Here is a 16,598-nt window from a genome sequence, read left to right as displayed (position 1 = left end):
GAGAGAGAAAAGGAGGGAAAGAGAGAGAGACAGAGACAGAGACAGAGACAGAGAGAGAGAGAGAGAGAGAGAGAGAGAGAGAGAGAGAGAGAGAGAAAAGCAAGCCTGATTGCATTTAGTAGAGGCAAAATCAGACTTAGGCCTAAGTGTCCCCAGATGGTGCAGGCAGTGCTGGGAACAGCGTGGAGCTTGACTCATGACACAGGCTCCATCCTCCTTCCTGTTCTCAGTCAGGAGCAGCAGCCACCAGCTTTGCCAGGGTTATCTCTTCTAAGAGTGTTTGTCTAAAGGGTCGTAGTGCAGCCCTCAAGCAGAGGTTTGGTATTGACTAAGTTCAGAGAGAAAGAAAAATCAATAAAGAGACAGAAAGGCCCAAAGGCCTCATCCAATGAGAGTCAGAGTTGAAAGCCAGCCCATAATTATTAGTTCCCTTCCAAGTTGTGCCATGTGAAAATTTAGGCTTTTCCTGTGGCATTCTGGCAGCAAGAATCACTGTGCTTGGGGGACCACAAATACCAAGTGCCCCAGTTGAACATCTAAAGCAAAACAAACACAGGCACATACCAAAACCGGCCAATGAACGCTAAAAACTATGAAACAGATACATTTTAAAAGAGTATTAACTTTATAAAAGGAATTTTCACTTCACTTCATAAAAGGGCTCAACCCATATGCAGAATTCTAGAATGAGCACAGGCAGAAGAGACAATGGAGTCAGCCCCTTCCCCCTTTTATAGGAACAAAGCAAAGCCCAGGAAGGTTAAAGTTCTGCTTAGATACTTAACATCGGCCCACTGTACAGACCAAACAAAAGATTACCTATTCAGTCAACCCTGGTTGCTGGTGGGTCTCAGACCTACTCTGGCTTGGAATTGAAGCACAAACTGGTTTTATCCAGAGAGCAGAGATGCAAGGCATAAACTGAAGGCCCCTATCACAGGGCAAGGGGAAGGGGGAGTGGAACAATCCCATAATACTTAAGAGGCTCAACTCCCCTGGGACCTGCCCTCAATTGCTAAAAGAGCCTGACCTCTGACAAGAACCAATGATTTCAGCAGTAATTAATAAAAGTGTCAAATTAATTAACCCCAGTCTTTGTTCACAGGGGAAAAAAAAAGAAAAGAAACGTCTATTATCAATACTGCTGTTTATCAGTTGGAGACCAAACTCTTTGACTCAAACCTTCACCGTTGGGACACAGGGTCACTACTGACTGATGGTTCTAAGTAAGGTCCTACCTGTAAACTACCCATGCTTGTTAATAAGCCTTATTGTAACATGTCCTTTGATGATCCGACTAGTGAAGTGTCAGGGCTCTACAACCTGGTGGTATTTGTAATGGAGACAGACAGGCCTAAGAATCCTACCACATATCACTCACAGTTCCTAGAATGCCTTCTAGACATCCGTTTGAATTACTGTAATGAAACACTAGGCTAATGCTGCAGGATTTCATTAGTCTGTTTAGTAAATGGCTCAGGTTAAGACAGTGGCTCCTGTACCCTTGTCTATAAAGGCTGAGTCCTACAAATGCCCGCATATACGTTTCCATATTATCTCTTTAGAGGCTTCAGGACTATTTTCTTACACCTAGCCTAGCTTTTATTCCATTTAGAATAATTACCTTCCATCCCATTTCTGACTTTCAAGAAAAACAAGACACTTAATTGACCACAGAAGCTCTCAAGGGCACCGGCTTCAGAGGCTCTGCCGAGTTCACAGCTTCCGCTGACGTAATCTGCTACAAGAAGCTGACTTCTATTTTTAAATCATACCCTTTTACTCTACCTTCAAAGGGCACATATATCACACACTAACTTCGCTCATAAAATACCTCGTGGTACTAGGGTGAACCAAGATGTCAGGAGGAGTCTCCAACAGCACAGGGACAAGCAGCCCCACCTATGTAAATCCACTCATAGACCCTCATGGTAGCCTGGAGAGCGGCTCCCTGCGGCCTCAACTAAGAGATATCTCTTTCCTCTGAGTCATTTTGACTAGCAGGGTTCTTCGAGAAGGCTAGGGGCAAGCTTTCCTCTCTGTGTCCTTAGTTCCCTACAGGAACACTTAGTAACAACTAATGTTGATGTGCAGAGCCATCTTCAGCCCCTCGGTTTCAGAGTGTGCCAGATCATTGGCTTTGTTTATTTTAACTTTCATTCACCGGTTCTGTCTAGCTCACTGTCACCGTGCTGTAGGGAAAGTTTCATGACAGTTGGGAAATGCCGGGGGTGGGGGGTGGGGTGGGGGAGTTAATCTTGGTTGGAGGTAAAAAGTCACCTCCAATTTGACTTTCATTTATGTTTATTCTGCTTATTTCTAAAAATAATAAAAAGCTCTGTAATCAAAGTGACACTTTACTGAGTCTGCCAGAGGTCAGAACAGTGTGTTTCTCTCTGGTCTCCATCCCACCAGGACCCAGGCATGCCATGTTTTATGTGGTTTCTACTCTTCTACTGCCTGTCCTAACATGAAATCTAGTTGTTGTGAATACAAATTTTGTAACACTCATCCTCTTCTCAAGACTTTTCCATCCCCTCCTTACAGATGTGTGTGTGTGTGTGTGTTTTGTGTCTGTGTCTGTTTCTATATCTCCTTCTCTAGTCCTGCGCCCTCTCAGGCCCTGTTGCTTAGGTGCCTGTCTCCACACGTACATCGCCTGATGCTGCTTCTAGATGTTATGTTGCTTCCACCTCGGGCCTCTGTCCACATTGACTCTTCAGCTAAACACTGCTGTTTCCCACCCCTCCATCTGGGTCCTTCCTATTTGTCTTGGTATCTTTAGTGTTGACAAAAGCAGCTGAGTGGGGGAAGGGTTTGTTCAAGGTACAGCCCACCATGGCAGCAAGTCAAGGCAGCAGGAGCTTGGAGTAGCTGGTCATAAGTCTCACAGTCAGAAGAGAACATGGATTGTATGCTCTCTCAACTCTCCCTCTTTTTCACTCACTCCAGGACCCAAGCCGTGAGGTGATACAGCCTACAATTAAGATGAGTCTTCCCACATAAATAAATGTAATTAAGATAACACTATCTTTTCAGGCGTGGCCCAGAGACCAGCTCCTGGATGATTCTAGATGTCAAGTTGACAAACATGAACCACCACACTATTACTCGTTCTTTCTTTTTGTTGGGGGAGGGGTGCTGCTTCATCTGAGATCCCTCATCTAGACTTTTTATTTGTAGTACCATTTCATCCCAGAAAACCATTCAACGCACTGTATCCTGTTTATGTGTCTTACGCCCAAATGATCAGGACTTAGTGCCAAGCTTCACCCTTCTGTGCTAACTGGCATGGAACTCGGCTTCCATATCATTTGTTGAATGTGCACGTGAACGAATGGACACATTCTGAAAATTCCAAACAGGGGGCCATAACCATGAAGTAAAAATTAGAGCTTTGTCTCCTCCACCAATATGTGAACTCAGCCAAACTTAAAGTCCTGGCTTTATCAGCTAAACTGTAGAGGAGGAGACAGAGCAAAGGGGATAGCACTTTGAGCAGTCTGGGTCACTCTACCAAATGACTTAGGTAACACATTCCTGAGAGATAGCAGAGACCCTCTTTAAGGTGAAATCTTACCTGAAAGGACCCTAAGGCTTACTTAGAGTTAATCTGCAAAGACACTGTAGCAGAACAGAAAACTTACACTTTAGAGCATCCCCCCAAAATCACATGTCAATTTCTAAGGCACGGGGAGATCACTTACATACAGTGAGGATGCTGAGTGATGTGAGGAGTGGTGGCTCTGGTCCCTCGGCCTCTGCCTGGAAGGTTGCCATTTGCCATAAAAGTGCTAACTCAGGGCTGGGCACTGGACTGACTCTGGGTTCAGGCTCTGGAGAAAACCAATGTAGTCTCCTTTCCTCTTTGAGTCAAGAATAATCAAATACACTCTTGAAGACAGTCTTCTCTCAAAAATATTCTTTCCCCAAGTCCAAGTCCACCACATCCAGCTATTAAATTGGATCCAGCACACACAGGATTAGGGAAGCAGGCACAGCTTCAGCTACTACTGCGCAGTAAAGGATTAAAAGGAACCCAAACCACCCATATTTTCCAGGATCAAGAGATTGATGACATTAAACGATGGCAAATGTTTCAACCTTCAAACCAAATGACGAAGAACTTGGTTTTTGTTTCAGTCTTACACAGCTAGCAACCACCTCCCACCAAACAAAACCAAATAAACACAACCCCCACGAAATTCTTCAGCCTTCTAGAATAACTCTGTTTTCTTGTACTATCTGGCACATTAGAGGGACCCCCAAACTCTTCACTAATGGAAGAACTCCCATACAAGGTGTTAGTGTGAAACTGCCTTTGCCGCTTCTAGGTATACTGTTTGAATTCCTTTGTCTCTTGGTGGGGAAACTGTATCTATTTTCAGGGATTCTGGCTTCCATTTCCTTGTTTGACCTCGGTTTAGCTACCTACCTTAGCTCTCAATCTCATCTACAAAAGAAAACAAAAATGTGTGTTGAGCATGGCAAACATTAAGGCGGCTCTAAATAAAACATCAGCAATGTGCCCTGGAGGCAGCTTTATTTTTCTCTCATCCTTTCTTTTTTCTAACACCAATTCCACTCCCATTATCCTCTCAATCCCCAAATAAAATACTAATGACAAAAGAAATGACTGGCCTAATTACGAAGTCAGAAAACTTGCAAAACAGCGTGGGCTCACCAGCATCTAGTTACCGAACCATAAACATTTGATTTGCTCACTACCATGAAGTCTGATTTTTTTTTTTCCTCTTTCAAAAGATGAATGAGTTCTATCATATCCTCCTCAATGAGATAAACTTCTCAGCCCCACCTTTGCCTGGGTAGGGCAGCCTGCCTTACAGAGAAGGCTGATGCTGACATGCAAAAAGCATGGAGAGAAAACCATGAGGCTGGTTCCCTTTACAGGGAGGGAGTCTGAACGACAAACCAAGAGAAAGCTTAACTTCGAGAGGAACTTCTGTTGCTCCAATAGCTAGGTCAAGAAGCGGTACCTACTCTCTTGAGCAAGAGAAGCTCTTTCTGTTCCTTGTCCCTTGACTCCCACTCGTAACCTCCTACATACCAGCCAGGGTTCCAGGTTCATAGTTCCAAAGTGATGTCCCTAAAAAAAGAATCTAAGCCTTTTAAACAACATTTCTAATTATGAATGGATCGGTTGAAATGACTAAGGGAGTTGACACAACATTATGTCAGACCTAACATTTGGCCTTTTTTTTTTTTTTTTTTTTTTTTTTTTTTTTTTTTTTCTTTCATGCCCTCAAACACACCCAGTTGCCCAAACAAAGAACTATCAAGAGAGTATGTACACAACCAGTGTAAATCAGGCCACATGTTCACTAAATGCTCAGTGTTCGGCTGCCACCCAGTGGTAGGATGTATTCCCGTGGACAAAAGGCTCCAATTGACTACATTAACACAATGTGATTGTTTTTTTTTTTTAAATTTTATTTTTAAAGAAACTGGAGATTATTCCTCAGGAAAATTAAACTGAATATTCATTTTTTTTGGCTCTTATGTTCCTCGGAGAAATTTCTGACGAGACCAATAGCAGTTAGAGTCAATACCATTCTAGCTAACCACACAGCTACATCCTAATGCCTCTGAATCTATCATACAAGAATTGTTATTATTTTACTGGTTTTGACATGAATTATCAATTAAAAAGACTTGCTAAACAGTCTAGTCTCACTTTCTAGATGTATGTAATCTACCCTGGATTTTTAGTTACGCACGAAGAGGCATTTACAAGTGGCAACCTTATAAAAAGTGCACAATTTATATGAAAATCTGACTTCAATTAAAACCAGCTACGAAATCCCAGCAATTTCCAGCTGTCCCTTCTCTTATCCTTAGAGAATTATATATCACATTAATTGGTGTTCTGTCACATTTAAAAACTGTCAGCAATGATTAATTGCATCCTTGGTGCTTTTGAGTTATGTCTTCTTTACCAGAGGGATTCAAATCACACTTGGTTGCCTTCTAGCAGGTGGTCCTTTTGACAACCCTCAGGAAGAAAACTTCTTACCTTCCTGAACTTCTCCATTTGCTTGTAGAGGTCTGGATCAAGTTCCTGAGACACGTCCTTCATCCATAATAACGCCCCTCTATATTCTGTCCGGTACTGCTCCATTCGGTTCACTGTCAGCCAGGTATCAGAGATGGCTCGGTGTCTAAAAGTCTCTACTTCTTGGTGAAATCGACACAAAGGGTTTCTCAAGGCCAACCTGTCCAAGAGAGCATAGCTATAATCATAAAACAAAGGAAGGGAACAGTTCCAAATCCTGACGTCCTGCATGCATCATAAACCCATGAATGAACTTAGACCACTGTCTAGAATGCAGTTGCCTTGTTAGGAGGCAGATACTAATCAAAATGTGTGTGAATGTGGGAATCATCCAGAGATTGCTCGCATTCTGATCCTTCAGTTTTTAGTGAATGCGACCATTGGGAAGCACTCCATTTGTGTTGCTGGGTGGCCTCAGGCCTGGGCAGTATTTATTTGAAGTTGAAACTAAGCCTGTCGGTGAAGGATAGTCAAGGCAAGGCCATTCCTATTTCCATTCCTGGCTACTCCCTGTCTCTTCTGTTGCTGAATTTTGGGCCCTGTGTGGAGGGAGGGATGGGATGGGATGGGTATCCTTGACCTGGCCGCTTTTATTACTCCTCAATCAAAACCTACAATTTGCTCTAATAGAAACAAGGCTAAGGCAGAGATTGTCAGCGTCTTAAATAAGTTGAGAAGGAAGAAAAGCACAGTTACTGAGGGTCTATGGTGTGTCAGCCTCATCATCAGATAGGCTATATGATTCAATCACCATAGATATTAAAAAAACGGGTGTGGTGGCACACAGCTTAATCCATGCAGAGGACAGGGGCAATTAGACGGTCAAGATTATCCTCAGCAGACCTAGGCTACCTGAGATCCTGGCTTAAAAGAGAGGAAAAGAGAGAAAATGAAGAAAGAGAGGGAGGGAGAAAGGGAGAGTCAGAGCTTCAACTCAGTGGTTCAGCTTTTGCCTGGTGCTAGCAAAGACCTGGGTTCCTTCTCAAGCATTGCCAATAAACAAACATCACACCAGAAATGAATGCAGACTGTACAAGTGTAAAATTACTGGCCATAAAAACTGTCATTTATTTATAAAAAAGGAGAGCATCCTGTAACTTTAGGTAAAATATTTATTGGGTTTCAAAATACTGCTTCTTCCATATTTGAAATCAATGAAGCAATGTCAGATGACTCACGTTTTGAAAACATATTCTTTCTTTTTTCAAACACTTGTTTTTATTTTGAGTTATCTATGGTGGTGTGGTGTGGTGTGGTGTGGTGTGGTGTGGTGTAGTGTGTGTGTGTGTGTGTCTGTCTGTCTGTCTGTCTGTGAATATAGGTGCTCTTGGAGGCTAAAAATGTCAGACTCCCTGAAGCTGGAGTGGTTGTGAGCCACCTGGTGGTAAGCAGGAACAATACTAAACCCTCACACCCATCACATAAAACATATTCTCTATAAAGTTTCAGACCAAAGGTGACAACATTAAACATAAGATGAACATTTAAGATCCCATTGGCAAAGTAACTCAGTCAAAGGGAACAACGGAATTGGTAAGCTGAAGGAAGCCTCGGGCCACTCCATTTGTGTACCCAATGCCTTACATGTCTATTGTACTCTCAGATTATAAATGTTGCAACAAACCTTAAGAAAACGTCTCATTTCCTCTTTTCTCCAGGTTTCCTGTCACCTGTGATGTATTGTTTTAAATGTAGATTGCATCTTTGATAGCAGCTTGACCACGATGTCCTACCTAGATGTTGGAAGACTTCTCAAAAAGTCATGTCACTGTGCCAGGAAATAAGTTTATGTTTTATACTGGTGGTTTAAATTTCATATGTGCTTTATATCCAACATAACATATAGCAGATGCAAAGCGTCACCAGTGGGAAGGTTTATAGCACAGAGGACGTCTATTTGAAGATATACAGTCCTCAGATGGCTCCCAGAGGGTGTTATTCACTTTCTGACTCATTTTCTCTTCCTTTAGATTTTGTATACTTTCCTACATTGGTTAATGATGAATACTGTGAATAAACTAGTCTCGATCCCTTGGAATGCAGGACGTTACGCAGATACCTTAATGTTACAATAACATGATGTTTGAAAATTAAAAAGGGCATATACAAAACCGCACCTATCCTCCTCTGTGCCACCACTCCATAGGCTGATCCATATAAATCAGAATGGTGAAAGTCCAGTCACTGGAGTATTAAAAAAAAGGGTCTAGACCAGAGGAAGATATTCTTTCTAACTGAAAATATCATCCTCCAATGCAGGCCTGCCTCACCTTTTCATTTATAAAAATCTACCCAGTGGGAATAGTTAATAAAATAACTAAAGGACTGCACCAAGATATTTATCCTTAGTAGGAAAAGTTAAATAATAGAGGGCATTAATTACAGTGTTAAAAGTGAGTACTATGCTTGCAGAAGACCTGACTCTATTCTTAGCATCCAGGGTGATTCCTGTAACTCCAGCTTATAGGGTATTGGATGTCGGCTTCTGATTTCTGTGGGTACCGCTATGTAACACACACACACACACACACACACACACACACACACACACACGAGAGAGAGAGAGAGAGAGAGAGAGAGAGAGAGACAGAGACAGAGACAGAGACAGAGACAGAGACAGACAGACACAACCAACACCCTTAAAACGAAAAAAGAACAAAACAGGAGGCTTGAGCTAAGTATATCAGAGCATGCCCAGATAATAGAATCCTGTGGGGTTGCTTTTTGTTTCTTTAATTTTTCTTTTTTCCCCAAATATTTGTACATTGAAAATCTAAAAGATTATCATTATTTAATAAAATATCAATTTGCTAAGTTATTATCATACACAATAACATATAAAAACTACCTGCTACGTTTATGCTGAAAACATATTCAGTAGGTCTGGAAAGGTGATTTAACAGTTAAAAGCAAATGCAGCTCACAGAAGACCAAGTTCAGTTCTTTGGCCCCATGTCACTGGCACACAACTGCCTGTAACTCCAGCTCCTCCTGGCCTGGAACCCTCCCCTGACTTCTGTAGTCACCTGTATGTACACATACATACATAGGCATACAGACAGACACACATACAGTTAAAGTAAATCTAAAAAGAACATTCTGGAATACTCTAAATCATGTTCACTCAACTAAGAATTTACATTTGGAGTGATTTCATGGCATTTTCCTGCCACCTCCTTCACATTTAAAAGAACTAGGTGTGACTTCATATGGCTGGCAAGCAGCTGTGAAAGCAAATCCACTGTGGAAGAGGCCACCTTCCCAACCAGCTGGCCGCACCTCATTAAGTCAGTGGAGACTGCTGTCTGCTAGTCTACTGTAGATGCTTTAAGTACTTGCATTGTTGATTGTTTTTACTGGTGTGTGTGTGTGTGTGTGTGTGTGTGTGTGTGTGTGTGTGTGTGTGTGTGTGAGAGAGAGAGAGAGAGAGAGAGAGAGAGAGAGAGAGAGAGAGACAGAGAGACAGAGACAGAGTCAGAGAGAGACACATTTGACATTAACTTAAGGTTGATAGATATATGCTTACGTTGAGAGAGCATTTTGGTACATAATCATCCAGACTAGAACTGAATAGTCATAAGAAAGAATAATAAATGTGATTGATAATAGTAACCTTCAATGTGATAGGAGTTTAACGCTATTTTTCATAAACAGGTTAGTAGTTTTGGTGTATAGGCACACAAACTTTTTCTCACTGAAATCAGTGATACTTACAATTTTTTGTTGTTGTTTTTTTTGTTTTTGTTTTGTTTCTTTTTTGTTTTGTTTTTTGAGACAGGGTTTCTCTGTGTAGTCCTGGCTGTCCTGGAACTCACTCTGTAGACCAGGCTGGCCTCGAACTCAGAAATCCGCCTGCCTCTGCCTCCCAAGTGCTGGGATTAAAGGCGTGTGCCACCACTGCCCGGCGGTACTTACAATCTTAAGAGAATCTATTTTCTGATTTCCCATGATTCAATTATCCTTTTAAGATTAAAAGAGGCTGTGTACACAAAAGAATTATCTATCAAGGGGTTATAATGCACCTGTTTTAGAATTTTCCTCTTTTTTGGTTTGTTGGTTTTAAGCATTAAGGGTACAATTCAAGATTATAAGAAAAGTCTCTTTTAAAAAACGTAACCTGTGACAGAAAACAGTTGGGAATGCCAATATTCAATCATGTGCTGCTACTGCACACAAGTCAAGGTCCAAATACTATTAGCGAGAACCAGAATGTCCAAGAATAATGGGGTCACTGAAAAGTCTGTAGATACAGCCGGCTTTTGGCTTTTTTTTTTTTTTTTTTTTTTTTTTTGTTACACATTTCTTGGGTTTCCATAGGAACACTTATGTCAGTTGCCAATCAATGTCCTGCCCTTGGATCACAGGTGTGTGTGTGGGGGGTGGGGGGAGCAGTTAGAGTCAACGAGAGGGAAGACAGGTGGGACAATTTGAGTAAGTAAATTTCTGAAGCCTAAATAATCTTGGAAACTATCTGCAACACTTTCTTTAGGTATAATTCTGCATGATATTAATGGAGACATTTTCTTGGGCTTGTTGGTAAGGAAGGAGAGACTGAGTCTTTTCTCTCTGGCACAAAAAGCAGCTGTGGGGCACAAACGCTCAGGACTGTTTTTTTTTCTTTAAGGCCATATACATTAGTTGGGGTTGTGTTTTGAAATGCAACAGCTCTGTCACAATTTCCTCTGTCCTGGAGACTGTCAACCTTTCCTGTACATCAGAATCAACTGTAGATCTGTTTGAAATGTAGAGTTAGAGTTTGTAGGTGTGGGGGCAGGGCCTAACAGGCTCCCAGGTGATGCTGCTGACCACGGGTCTGGGGTCTGCCGACTGTGGTCCTGGATGTCCAGATCACTACCTCTTTGCCATTCATTAGCCCACAGAGAGCAGAGAGGGAACCTTTCAAGTTGGTCTCATTAGACTCTAGCTTTAATCAAATGCTGAAAGGGGATCGGCCTGATTGTTATGAGCAACTTGAAGGTCAAACGTAATCACTCACAATGATTGGCATCCATACTGCCTCCCACAGAGCAGAAGAGAAACAAGATTAAATACCAGGGAAGAAAACAAAGGCCACACAATCTCTAACTCAGAGGGAAGTGGGAACCAGCAAAGTACAGAATAGTCCCTCACTCTTAGGCTAAAGTGTTCTAGACTGTGCAACTTCCCCATAGGGTGAAGTGGGTCCCAGATTCTCTGTTCGTCCCCTAAAACAGAGCCTCCAAGGAGGCCACACACACCTTTGCTGGGAGGAAAAGCAGAGGGCCTTTCCTGTGGCTTGCATCATTTTCCCTGCTCGGGTTTTGTCTTGGAAGCCTTGGGATCGGAGAAATTTTCCCAGTTCGTTTTCTTCTTGAGACAAGACTGGTGAAGAAAACAGGGAAAGAGACGGTGAACAGTGAGCATTTGATGACAAAGAAAGTGAGGGAGACAACTCACAAGGCCCTCTCTCTTCTGGGGGCAAAGATGCAAAGAGGAAATTAAATCCAAGTGGCGGGCTGCAAGGTAAGTCCCTTCCCCTCCCCCACCCAGCCATTTAAAGTCCATGCTGGTCTTCCATTTACAATAGGAGAGATCAAATTCACTCGGATACATCTGTCAGTGAGTTTGGTGCCCTGTAATCAGAACCAGAAAATGACCTCTGTACTGAAAAGCGAGGCCACAATGTGCTGCTTCCAGCTGAAATGAAGGAGCTGGGTTTTTCAAGGCAGCCAGTGGGGACCTTTTGTGGCTGCCTAGAAAGCAGGGCTAGCTGCCTCCTATTACTCTCTCCTGCTGACTTCTGATCTCTGCTGCCTGAGTTACATTCTGTCCTTTGTAAATCAACTCAAATCCCTCAACCACTTGGAAGCAAGTTGGAGGTAGAAGTGGGGACAGAAGGTGTGTGAGGCCCCCAGGTAGACCATTTGGTAAATTTTAAAAATACAGAGCTGGAACCAAACCTGGATTGCTTATACTTAAACTTGATTTTATTTTTAGAGCCAAGGACAGATGGGGCAATTTAGTAAGACAGTGATTTGGCACACACCCGCTGCTGTCTGATTTGGTAGAAAATATGAAAAAGTCACGGAGCTGTTATGCTTCTTTTGATATTGCTTTTGGACCGTTAGGAGCACTGAGTACACTCCCAGGAGGTAACAAAGGAGTCACAAAAATGATCAGCACCATTATTTATAATGTTGACACTCTCTCGATGTCCTAGAAACTGATTCAATAAAACCTGAGCATCCAGGAAACCACCAGAAAGGACCCAAACATCCACCATCGTCAGAGCCACAAACACAGGACCGTGTGCTCGCAATGTAAGCTACTCTACCATTGAGCTACATCACTGGTAACGTGTGCGGTGTATGTGCCCTAGTGCTGGAACTGAGGCCAATGGAAGAAGTTGGGTGTCCGGCTCTACGACTTTGTGCCTTATTCCCTTGAGACAAGTCTCGTACTACATATGGAGCAAGGCTAGAGCCCCAGAAATCCTCCCAACCCTACCTTCCAACTCTCCCAATCTACCCCAGCTCTAGGGTAACATGTACACATGGACCACAGCCAGCTTTCTGAGTCCTGGAATCTGAACTGAAGTCCTCTTATTAATTTATTTTCATGTTTTGCTTGCAAGGCAATTGTTTTTTTTTTTTTAATCCACGGAACCATCTTTTCAGTCCTATCCTTGGTATTTTGAGGCAGAATGTTGCTATGTATCTCAGGATGGCCCCAACTTCCCAATCCTTCCACATCCTTCGACCTCTGCCTCCTACATGCCGAGGATACAGATGTGCACACATATATCATCCGTCTCTATAACCACAGCTGAAATGTCACTAGAATTCTTGTCCGTTTTATACCACGAAACAGATAAGTTGCACCATGGGATAAGGGGGTTTATCTGGGGGGGAAGTGATGTAGCCCCTGATCACAACTATTGTCTTCTGCAGCCAGTTCTTCACACAATGTATATGCAGTGTACTCTATAAAACTGTCTTCCAGTGTGACCTGAAGGCTGAGTTGTTTCACCAACCCATCGGTCTCCCCACTCTTCAAACTGTACCCCATTATTAGTATCAATCTCTCCAGCAACTATACAAGGTTGGATGGGAAACCTGAGTCCAAAGAGCTCACTGCTGATTGCCTACATGTGACTACAGTTCTTGGGTTGCAGCAGAAAGTCCTGGGGCAGGAGGAAGAATTTTTGGAACCTATTTCTAAAAAAAAAAAAGACATAAATAATGCCTCTCTTCATACTTCCCTCTCAAGATCCAAGTTCCCAAAGTCTGCCATCATGGGGCATGCTTATAATCCCAGAGCTCAGGAGGTAGAAGCTGGGGGTGGGGGGCATGCTGAGAGACTGAGGTCAGCCAAGCCTACAGAGAAGAGATCTGGTCTCAAATAAAGCTAAAGCCAAAAACCAAACAAACCACCACCACCACCAAACAAAAATAAGCAAATAAAAGTTCACAGAACCATCAGAGATCCAAGCCCAGTTAAAGGCTTCTTCTGGCTGAGGCATGGTCAGTCCCCCTTTTTTTTTTTTTCTGGACAGCAGCGCCCTTTGGGCTCAGGCATTAGCCCTGGGCATGGTTGGCTGGCTGTCAGAGTGTGTGAGCATGGGCCTGTGTCTGTCTGTACCATGAGACTCTGCCTTCTTTAGTCTTCTCTTTCTATCCAGTCTAGCAGAGAGCCAGATATTCATGGCACTGTTTATAAAACTGCACTAGCTGTAATTTTTGCCTTTTTGTCACTGCACACTGTATTTCATTTTAAATGTTTCATATCCATGCCATATTTTATGTAGCTTAAAAAGTATCTAGAGGATTTCTTTTTTCAACGCCGTATGTATTTCTCTTCATTGACTAATATGAGATTCTTTCAGTTCTACCAAGAACCTTTGGCTTTCTATGGAGAGCAATTTCCCACTTTTTTGTTTCTAAAAGCAGCCGGCTACAATCACTTAAAAAAACAAAAACAAAACAAAACAACAACAACAAAAAAACAAAACCCCCAAACCTTAAAGACGCAAGTCACACGCAAACAAACAAACACATTTAACTTTAGGCCAAAAGAAACCAATCCATGATACCAATGCATGATTATTTGGTGACATGTGTCTTTCCCAAATAATCTAAGTAGATTGAAGCATCCTGGAATAATTTTTGGTCATTTCACACACTTGAGGATGAAACATGGTGGCAAACATGTTTTCTGTGCTGCCTCTGATTAATTGGCAGTGCTTTGCAGAGACCTTGAGCTCCAACAGAGTCAAGGCTGATGATGGTCATTCTCATGCAACATGTATATTAGATAATTCAAAGTCTCCACTCTCTAAAAGGTCTAATTAACTGGGTCTTTAAAAATTCACATAAAAACCCACTCACATTTACTTGCTGATTATATTTTCAGATTGTTTCCTTTAAAGATAAAAAAAAAAACAAAAAAAAAACCAAACCAAACAAAACCAAACAAAACAAAACAAAACAAAAACTGAAGAGCTAGGAAACCAATTTCTTGAAACAGTCTTAACCAACCCTGCCCAGGTTTACAGCTAATCCAGTAATGAAGAACTAGACACAGGTTGTCCCCACCCCTCCAGAGTTCACATTCAAGTGGCAGGTGATAGAAAGTGAAGCACACGTAACCACAGACACAAGACACAAAAGGAAAAATGCCGGACAAATTGAGTAGGACAGAGACTGCTTTAGAGAGGGCAGTCAGGGAAGGCAGGCTCCAGCAGCATCTTTGTTCTGAGTGACAGAGGGAGACATTCTTAGTATTATTAGGGTACAAACATTCCAAGCAGTAGAAACAGCAAAAGACCTCCTATAGCCTGGGAGGCCAGGCCAATGGGCCCAAGGGATGAGCTGGGGCTAGACCATTCCTAATTTACAAACAGTGATAAATTTGTATATAGTGTGCTACAGCAAGTGGCACTTACAATCCAACCTACGATTTGTTAACTCTCCTTTAAAATTATGGTAGACTTAAAGGATGTAGACAATATTCAGAATTGTGAAATACCCTTGCAGGCTTCTCCTCTTTTTTTATATATTACTATGGCTCAAGGTTCAAAACTAGAAAGTTAACACAGATAGAAACAAGCCCATCAACTAAAGTACAGTCCTTACTTACTTGAATTTTTTACCAGATCTTCCATTATTGTTGTTCGTTTATTTGTTTTTGTTTTGTTTGTTTTCTGTTTCCAGAATTTAGCCCTGGATCACACATAGCAGTGAGACATTCTCTTTCATTTTATTCAAGCTCTGACAGTTCCTCAGGCTCTTGCATTTTAAGACTTTGACACTTTCTAAGGATAGCTGTTAGCTTACAGGCTGTCCCACTAGACTCCTCCCAGGGACCTAGCAATGGCTTATGTCATCCCTGGTGGGGAGCATTTAAAAGGACTGCCACCCACCCCAGCTCTCTCTGTTCCCATGTGCTCCCTGCCAGCTTCTCTCTCTTGCCATTTCTGTCCTCTGTGCCCCATCCTTGTCTCTGCCCTCATGGCTCTGTCCTATCTGTCTGCCTGTCGACATGTCTGCCTCTACTCCTTCTCTAGGTCCTCACACCCCCACTTCCCCCCCCACCCCCAAACCCCCTTACACAAGATCTGTTGCATGGTGTAATTTCTCAGGGGGACACCTTGTCATGGGCCCACCAGACGTACTCCCCCATACACACTATATTTCACAACAGCAAGCCCTGAGTTATAAGAGGGAACCTCACTGGAGATGTTGTCTCCATTGAATTGGCTGGTGGAGAATTTCTGTGGTTAATGATTACTGTGGAAGGGTCAATACCACATTAATGTGGAAGTGGTACCACCCCTGGGCAGGTGGTCCTGGGTTCTATAAGAAAGCTGGAGGAACAGGAGCCAGAGAAAAGATCAAGAAGGTAACCAACATTTCCCCATGGTCTCCGCTTCAGCTCCTATCTCCAAGCCTATGCCCTGACTTCCCTTTGTGACTATAGGTTTTAAAATGAAATAAACTTTTCTTCTCCAAGCTGCTTTTGGTCATACTATTTATCACAGCAACATAAACCAAGCCAAGAAGGAAAGGATTTATTTTATCTTTTAGCTTATACCACGGCAGGTATGCATCCATCTGTCTACCCATGCATCTATCTCCCTATGGACACAATCAGAAGTTATTTTTCTTATGGTTTATAGTTTATTACTATCATTATTTTGTTGATCAAATTGTGGCAGCTTGCCTCTGGGTCCTTTAAGACCCCATCCTTTCTCAAGAACCTTCTTAGGTTGTGGCCTTGCAAGGTGTTCCAGGCTCGTCTTCCATTTCTCTGTACTGGGTCTGAAATCACTCATTTCCCCAAATAGAAAAGGGTATTTAGAAAACAAGAACAGAGCAGAAGGAACACTCAGTGCTATGGGTTCTGGGTACTTCCAAATGTTTTGAAACAGGAAAATGACAATGTAACAACCAGGGCACACAGGCTCATTTGAGTTCCTTTCTGTGTGTATTTATCTGCACAGGTTAATAGCAATGCCTTAATCAGACCCTGCCGTCCTGTACTGATC

At 42.5% G+C, this 16,598-nt stretch overlaps 1 protein-coding gene across 4 annotated transcripts in view; it reads right to left on the bottom strand.

Annotated features, from left to right (window-relative positions):
• The window catches only part of Ica1 (islet cell autoantigen 1), a 133,862-nt gene that overhangs the window by 89,777 nt on the left and 27,487 nt on the right, over positions 1–16,598 (bottom strand). For all 4 annotated transcript variants that reach the window (XM_076913697.1, XM_076913698.1, XM_034519135.2 and 1 more), the window contains exons 5-6: positions 11,311–11,434; positions 6,035–6,233 (exon numbers count right to left, since the gene is read on the bottom strand). In XM_076913697.1, the coding sequence (XP_076769812.1) occupies positions 6,035–6,233; positions 11,311–11,434 (323 nt within the window). The remainder of the gene's footprint in view (positions 1–6,034; positions 6,234–11,310; positions 11,435–16,598) is intronic.

Source organism: Arvicanthis niloticus, chromosome 15 (genome assembly GCF_011762505.2).
Source record: "Arvicanthis niloticus isolate mArvNil1 chromosome 15, mArvNil1.pat.X, whole genome shotgun sequence".
In the NCBI taxonomy this organism is placed as follows: domain Eukaryota; kingdom Metazoa; phylum Chordata; class Mammalia; order Rodentia; family Muridae; genus Arvicanthis; species Arvicanthis niloticus.
The sequence above is the reverse complement of the archived record's forward strand: the minus strand, read 5'-3'. Positions and strand labels throughout refer to the sequence as shown.